The sequence below is a fragment of the Cornus florida genome, unplaced genomic scaffold (assembly GCF_030987335.1).
Source record: "Cornus florida cultivar Cherokee Brave unplaced genomic scaffold, ASM3098733v1 CherokeeBrave_3.0.0_Hap2_Chr10, whole genome shotgun sequence".
NCBI classification, from domain to species: Eukaryota; Viridiplantae; Streptophyta; class Magnoliopsida; order Cornales; family Cornaceae; genus Cornus; species Cornus florida.
In genome coordinates, this window is record NW_026775580.1 from 77,261,100 (window position 1) to 77,269,867 (window position 8,768).

The 8,768-nt window shown below is 33.0% G+C and overlaps 1 protein-coding gene across 1 annotated transcript; it reads left to right on the top strand.

Annotated features, from left to right (window-relative positions):
* Positions 1 to 3,345: 3,345 nt before the first annotated feature.
* LOC132276862 (catalase isozyme 3-like) lies at positions 3,346 to 8,701 on the top strand. The gene is made up of 8 exons (XM_059778488.1): positions 3,346 to 3,497; positions 4,185 to 4,281; positions 5,153 to 5,430; positions 6,322 to 7,098; positions 7,298 to 7,387; positions 8,053 to 8,120; positions 8,229 to 8,322; positions 8,435 to 8,701. The coding sequence occupies exons 1-8, from the start codon at positions 3,354 to 3,356 to the stop codon at positions 8,492 to 8,494; spliced, it is 1,608 nt and encodes a 535-aa protein (XP_059634471.1). The 5' UTR covers positions 3,346 to 3,353; the 3' UTR covers positions 8,495 to 8,701.
* The last annotated feature ends 67 nt before the right edge of the window (positions 8,702 to 8,768 follow it).

An 8,768-nucleotide genomic window follows, 5' to 3' on the forward strand; every position in this document is an offset into this window, starting at 1 on the left:
ATTATCTTCTGGTTTTCCCAACATAACCAAACTTCAATAACTTATCCGCCATGAATGATTCCACAGCTTCAGGTGAAGCGAGCGTTTCTTCTTCTGGCAATCAAATAGTACCAGCAAAATCAACATTAAAGAATAAGCGAATTTTGGTTGCCGGCGGCTTGGACAGTCGGTACTTCGCCCACCGGTGAGTGAAGGGGAAGAAGGGGAAATTTGGGTCTGCGACTTGTAGCCATATAGAGATAGAGGAGAGAGAAACAGTGTGTGTAGGGGTACAGAAGTCATTTCCATTATCTAATATTTTGGAATAAATATGATTAAAAAATTAGGGACAAACATGTCTTTTCCCGTGTTTTTAACGGAGGCTGTAACGGAAAAGCGAAAATGGACCTAAGTGATAGTTATTTTCGAAATATATTTTAGACTGATACTTGGCCAAACTAGTGGGGGTGTCAGTGAAATTATCCTTAAAATTAAAGATCTGGCTCACTTGATTATAATATGTATATATATATATATATATATATATATATATATATATATATATAATATCTAATATATGTATTTATATATCGAGCCGAGTTTTATTCACGAATATTAACAAGTTTAAATTAGCTCGTGTTCACGAGCTTATATGAGCTGAGTCCAACGTTATGCAGGCTTGACTTGTTTACTAAACGAGTCTAGAAAATGGACTTTAACTCAGCTAGTTTACCTTAATGAACGAGTCCAAGCCGATTCGCCGAACTCTCGGCGAACCGAGCACGAGCTATTTATGAACAGTTCGGTTCATTTGTAGCCCTACTAAACGGTAAGCAGCATACATTCATCAAATATTGGATAATGACACATGTTTCGTTGTGAGCGGTCCAAGTCATCAGCCAAAAGTGGTTGCGAAGCACCTTAACATAAACTCCAAAAATTGGATAAGGAACCATAAAAGCATGACGGCCTCGTTACCTCTTCCTCAGGGTTGCTAACTTCCTCAGGGTTGCTAATCACAGTCACCCGCGACTGTAGAATCTCAGTGGTTAGTTTAGGGGCTGACGCGTATACTTTCTTTTTCAATAATTAATTACTATTTTTTTGCTAAGGGTCTCTCATTATATATTATTACTATACTAGCCTCCTAATTGAGAAACTTCCGAATATTTTTTACAAAATTCCATATCTAAATGTTTGAAATTCCAACATTAAAATTTTCATTTTCTTTTTTTACAAAAGTACATATCTAAATGTTTGAAGTTCAAATCTGAATTTTTTCATATCTGTATTATTTGTATTCGAAGTATTGCTCTGATTTTTCATATTAAAAAAATAAAAATAAAAAATTTATCATAAAATAAAAAGAAAAAAGTACTATAATTTTTTTTCTTCAGATTATACCTTTTTATTTTTTTTATTTTTTTATCTGATTTTACTTTTTTTTTTATTTGAAAAACAACCAAATACTTTGAAACAGAGAATAGGGATCTGATAATACTTTTTTCACTGATTTTTTTTTTATTTTTTTAATCTGAAACCTCCATGGTTCCATCTCACTTTAAAATTTTATTTTTTACAAAATTCCATATATAAATGTTTGAAGTTCCAACTCTAAAATTTTCTTTATACAAAAGTTCATATATTAATGTTTGAATTTTTTCAGATATTCTTTGTATCCGAAGTATTGCTTTGATTTTTCAGATTAAAAAAAAAAAAATTTATCATAAAAAAAAAAAAAGTAGTATAAATTTTTTTCAGATTATATTTTTTTTTTCATCTGATTTTATTTTTTTTATTTGAAAAACAACCGAATACTTCCAAACAGAGAATATGGATCTGAAAAAATCAGATAATTTTAGAGAGAGAATCAGATTATAGTACTTTTTCAGTTGTTTCTCAATTAGGAGTCCAGTATAGTAATTATATATAATGAGAGACCCAAAAGGAAGTTAGCATAAAAATAGTAATTAATTTATGGAATTTTGTAAAAAAAAAAAAAAAAATTTACAAAAACCTCCACGATTCCATCTCACTTAAAAAATAAAAAAATCATAAAATAAAAAGAAAAAATTACTATAATTTTTTTTCAGATTATACTTTTTTTTTCATCTGATTTTATTTTATTTTATTTGAAAAACAACTGAATACTTCAAAATAGAGAATATGGATCTGAAAAAATCAGATAATTTTAGAGAAAGAACTAGATTAGGAGGCTAATATAGTAATTATATATAATGAGAGACCCAAAAGGAAGTTAGTATAAAAATAGTAATTAATTATTGGAATTTTGTAAAAAATAAAATTTTAAAGCGAGATGGAACCGTGGAGGTTTCAGATTAAAAAAATAAAACAATTAGTAAAAAAAGTACTATCAGATCCCTATTCTTTGTTTCGAAGTATTCGATTGTTTTTCAAATAAAAAAAATAAAATCAGATAAAAAAAGCTATAATCTGAAAAAAAAAAAAAAAAAAAATTATAATACTTTTTTCTTTTTATTTTATGATAATTTTTTTAATTTTTTTAATCTGAAAAATTAAAGCAATACTTCGAATACAAAGAATACACAAAAAATTCAGATTTGAACTTCAAACATTTATATATGTATTTTTGTAAAAAAGAAAATTTTAGTATTGGAATTTCAAACATTTAAATATAAAATTTTGTAAAAAATAAAATTTTAAAGTAAGATGGATCGTTGAAGTTTATGAAATTTTTCAGTTAAGAGGCTAGTATGATAATTATATATAATGAAAGATCCAAAAAAAAAAAAAAATAGTAAAAAAATAGTAATTAGTTATTGAAAAAGAAAGTATGTTGACCCCTAAACGCAACTCAGATTTCCTGCATTAAAAGTTCACCACATATTTTTCTTTTATAAAATCGCTTGTGGGCCCCAATTTTTCAGTGGTGTTTAATCCCATGCGATATTTTAAGGGCATAACGCGAAAATGACACCTTATGTTTAGTTTGGTTAAATAAAAAATAATAATAACAAATAAAAAAAAAAAAGAGAAAAAGTGGAATGCATAAAAAGAATCTAAATTTTTCATCATGTATTTGTTTAACATGAATTTTTTTAAAAGATAATTATCAAAATTTACATTTTTATGATTTAAATAAAATGAAACTTACCATAAAAGTAAGTTCATAAAACTTTGTGAAGAATCAAAATTTTCGTGTTTAAATTTTTTTTTTTCTTTCTTTTCTTGCAATTTCTATTGAAACAAACAGAGTATTAAAGACTAAGTAGCTATGGAGGGTTGTAATGGAAACTTCTTAAACAAATTTAACTCTGAATTTTTCACTCTTCTTTCGATCAATAAGTAGCTATTTATATTTACTGTATAAATAGTGTCCCCACCGCTTATAAATGGATTTCTTATTTAAAGAGAACAGAGACTGTGACCACCACACTCCCACAACTAAGAACAGGGATTTCCCCTCTCTCTCTCTCTCTCACTCTCTAGAATCTTTTCGTTTCTCTCTGCTGCCTGAATCCATGGATCCATACAAGGTATGGTTGTTTAATTCCTGTTTTAATTTTTAAGTTTATTGTTTCTTTTCATTGGAAATTCAATTAATCAATCGGTTAGTATTACCTCGTTTAATCTCTCATCTATTCGTTGTTCATCGTTCGATTTTCTTTCAGTATGTTTATCAGATCCGTTTGCTTCTATTTGAATTGAGAATCACTTTCCAAAATGGCTTTTGTGAATTCAATTTTGTGATATATTGTTTAAGTGTTAGTTTTTCTTTCAAATTTGTGATTTTAATGCGTTATCTTTCTATATTGTGATCACATTCTTTTATATACATGCATATATTTGTATGTGTGTGTGTGTTTGGTACCATCATGTTGGTTAATGACAACAGAAATGAAAAGAAAATTCAAGAAAATGTTAAATCTTTATCTCATGGTTTCCTAAAAGCTGAAGATTCGCTCTCTAATTGTTATTTTAAGCTCAATTGGTCTATAAACAATGAAAATTCCACTTTTGGACTTCTATATATATATATATATATATATATTTGTTTGTTTTTTTTATCCCCTTCTTTCTTATAAGCCAAACAAATTATTTTTACTGCTTTACATGTGTTATTGTTCTTTTTCTACTTGAGTTTCCATCTTCATTTCCTAGCATTGAATTTTTTTTTTTTTTTGGCTGTCTCTATATATATTCATATAATTTGTTTGATGCAGTACCGCCCTTCAAGTGCTTATGACTCTCCCTACTGGACAACAAACGCCGGTGCTCCAGTGTGGAACAATGACTCAGTACTGACTGTTGGAACTAGAGGTATTTTATTTCAAGTTGTTCTAATTTTTGTGTGCCTTGCATCGTTTTTACTAGTCAAAAAATTGTATGTTTGATATTGGGGCTTTCAAACTAATGATTGTTATGTTCTCTAGAGATACGGCTCAGTAATTGTACCTCTATCGAGCAATTTTTTTTTTTAAAAAGGTGCTGCTGTTTGTCGAGATGTTGGGACATCCTTTTTATCTCTATTTTTGGATATAGTGCACTTGTGTTTGTTCAACCATTGTTTAATCGACCTCTTAAAACTATATAGGTGTTTTGAAGCACTGTAGCATTATGATTATATAATAATAATTTGGGTGTTGTATGTCCTTCTCCTGGTTTTCTTTCCCTAATATGATGGGGTCACAGAATATTAAAGAATGATATTGAGTTGTGAATTAGCTGTTTGCCTGGACCAATTATTATTTTTGAGACGATTCATGTATTTAGGCATGCCTAAATGCAGTTGCTTGTGTTATATATCTATTACCGACGGTAATCATTTTCCACTATATGTCTAAATTCAGCTGCTTGAATTGATTCACTAATTTATATTATAGAAAATTCACAAGAAATTCAGATTTGGGGAGGCTTCCTTTTAAAATCATATAGTGGAATGTTCGACAGGTTTTTGTTTGAAATAGGAGAGTAGAAAACATTCGAACAAGTTCTGCCATGTAAGACTGTTACTTGTGAAACGTAGATACTTCTTAAGGAACATGTGGCAACATTGTACGAAATGTTAAACAGTTGAAAATAGTTGAATAATTCTGAGCTGGAGATTTTGTTCGCTTGAACTTCTTCCAGTTATTTTATTTTATTTCTCTTTAAATTAAATTGTGATTTGGACTTTGCTTCCATTTGGCAGGTCCAATTCTCCTCGAGGACTACCATTTGGTGGAGAAAATTGCCAATTTTGATCGAGAGCGCATTCCAGAACGCGTTGTCCATGCAAGAGGGGCCAGTGCCAAGGGGTTTTTCGAGGTCACTCATGATATTACTAACCTTACTTGCGCAGATTTCCTTCGAGCCCCAGGTGTTCAGACTCCCGTCATTGTTCGTTTCTCCACTGTTATCCATGAGCGGGGTAGCCCTGAAACCCTGAGGGATCCTCGAGGTTTTGCTGTCAAGTTCTACACCAGAGAGGTGAGTCTTGTGTGATACTTGTTCTGTTTTACAAACAATCTCTGGTTATGTGTTGACATTTTATGAAATATTCGATCAATGCAAACTTTATATGTTAAGAGCTTTAATTTGCTGTGAAGCTTTATACGTGCGGAGCTGTCTTGATTGTCTGCCGCCAGTCTAACTTGTTGATTATGTTCGTCTGTGGCAGCAAGTTAGGTAGGTCCTGCATCTGCGCGCGTGCGCGCGCGCGCACACACAGGGAGAGAGGGAGGGGGTGGGAGGGAGAATGATTTTGAAGGTTTATTGTTATAGCTTTGCTACTGTGGTCGCTAGCAGAAAGTGGTTGCAAAAGCATGCTTTGCAGATTTTACATTGTTTTGGTCTTTGTGGATATTATAGGCATAACATTTATGCATGGATCAATCTATGTAATCGTAGGGGATGAGACATAAATAGTGCTTTGGTCTGTATATATTCTATATATATAAGATCAATCAATGTAAAAAAATGTCAGTTGAACGTACAGTAGTTTTTTTCTAGAGAGAGAACTATTGATCTGCTGCACGTCTATGGTGTACCTTTCTTGGTTTTGCATCCCCATATCAAGGTTAATATAGCTCTCACTAATAGTAGTTTTCTTCAACTTTTTAGTTTTCTTATGTTTAGTTGAGCCCCTCTTCTCCATGACCCACTTTATTTTTAGACAAACAAAAATGTCAGTTGAATATATATTAGTTGTTTATGCAGTACTATCATTTGATTGATGCTCATGAATGATGTTCCCTTCTTGGTTCTGCATCCTATATCATGGTTGTCACTTCAAGTTTTATTCATCTTCTTAATTTTATTTGAGTTGAGCTCCTCTGCTTCCTGTCCGTCTTCATATTGTGACATTTTTCTTGAGAACAGGGTAACTTTGATCTGGTGGGCAACAATTTCCCTGTCTTCTTCATCCGTGATGGAATGCAATTCCCAGACGTGATCCATGCTTTTAAACCCAACCCTAAGTCCCACATTCAGGAATACTGGAGAATCCTCGACTTCTTGTCTCACCGTCCGGAGAGTTTGAGCACGTTTGGCTTCTTTTTTGATGATGTGGGTGTTCCTCAAGATTACAGACATATGGAAGGTTTTGGTGTTCACTCCTTTACTCTTCTCAACAAAGCTGGGAAAGCAAACTATGTGAAGTTTCACTGGAAACCTACTTGTGGAGTGAAGTGTTTGTTGGAGGAAGAGGCCATTAGGGTTGGAGGGTCCAATCACAGTCATGCCACCAAGGATCTCTATGATTCAATTGCGGCTGGTAACTATCCTGAGTGGAAGCTTTTCATCCAGATAATGGATCCTGATCATGAGGACAGATTTGATTTTGATCCACTTGATGATACCAAGATCTGGCCTGAGGATATTTTTCCCCTGCAGCCGGTGGGCCGCTTGGTCTTGAATAAGAACATTGATAACTTTTTTGCGGAGAATGAGCAGCTTGCATTTAATCCTGCTACTGTGGTGCCTGGTATCTACTATTCTGATGATAAGATGCTCCAAGCTCGGCTATTCGCTTATGGTGATACTCAGAGGCACCGTCTTGGACCAAACTATCTGCAGCTCCCAGTTAATGCTCCTAAGTGTGCTCATCACAACAATCATCATGATGGGTTCATGAATTTCATGCATAGGGATGAGGAGGTATGGTGTTTTTTATTCTCTTTTCTGGGAAAATGTTGTGTTTGAATGTTATTTATCTGATGACTTGCTTTTCCAAAAGTTATCTTAGATTTTCATTTGGAGATTTGAGTTGATAGAATAAAATACAATATGCTAAGGTGGTATTACTTTTTTCTGCATCTGCTGCTTGGTTTTGATTGATTCTGTGATGCTTTTCTAGGTAAATTACTTCCCTTCGAGGTTCGATCCTGTTCGTCATGCTGAGAGATACCCTATTCCCCCTGTTATCTTGACCGGAAGGCGTGAGAAGGTCAGTTTATGATATTATCTTCTTTGTAGTGTTGACGATCGACTTTTATCTGGGATCATCAAATTAGTTGAATGACATTGGGTTTAAACTTCTTTAGTTATGTAACTTCAATAGATTTACCAGTTCAAAATCTGTTTTGGCATGATGGTCTTTTGTTGTTGGATTCCTTTTAACTAATATTGGAAGATCATATGCAGCTATTTTATTTTATTTTATTTAATACGAGAATCCATAGTACTTTATTTTTTTCTTTTCTTTTTTCTTTTTATTTGATTTTCGGCTTCTTTACTTTCATTTTGTTGTATTTTCATTTTCATTTTCATTTTCTTGACCTCCTTTTGCAAACTTAAATTCAGAAGCATGTTTGGTTGATTAATGTACTTGAAAATTATGCTTTGTGGTGCTGATAGCACCAGTGAGCAGTGAGCATTTGATAGGTGTAATGGTGGTGGTGGTATTGGTGAGTTGGTGATGCTATAACCAAATTGAAGGGATTCTTTTCTCTACATTTGGATATACATGCATGTATTTCGTTCTGATGTCAAGGGTTAGGTGCATGACCAGTCCCGTGACCTACTTAATGTGAAGTATGGTCGTGTTCAATAATAATCAAGACATAAAATCAGGTATTTACATAGATCTATTGAATCTGTTGGTCAATGCAGTGCGTGATTGCGAAAGAGAACAACTTTAAGCAGCCCGGGGAGAGATACCGATCATTTGCACCAGACAGGTACTATTTATCCCACAATTGCACTTCAAGTGATTATTTTTTATTTTTCTTTTTTCATAATAATGTGGATTTCCTCGGTTGGCATTTTTTTTCTTTCTTTCTTTCTAGGCAAGAGCGATTCATCTGCAGATGGGTTGAGGCTTTATCTGAGCCACGTGTCACCCATGAAATCCGAAGTATTTGGATTTCATACTTGTCTCAGGTACGGATTCCTTGCTTTCTTTGTAAATTATAATGTGGCTTGTTGTGAAGTTAAAAGTGGAAAAAGTTGGGTCATATTAATACTAATGCTATAATTTGTGGGGGGTTTACAGGCTGACAAGTCTTTGGGTCAGAAAGTAGCATCTCGTCTCAATGTGAGGCCAAGCTTTTGAAGCCGACCCGATCCGAACCGAACCTAGAGCTTTGAGTTGCTGAGTGAGAAAAAGTATGTAGAGAAGATCTTAAGTGTGGTCTGGAAGTATGAAGTCCTTGTTAATCCTTTTATGATGCTTGAAGTTGTAATTATTAATCTAAACACTAAACGCGCTTGTATGTCATGTGCTTGCCTATCTTAATAAATCATGGTTATGCTTCCAATATATAGTAGTTAGTTTATGTCCCTTCTTGATGCAAGTTTTACTAGTGTAAAAATTAATATGGTTGGAA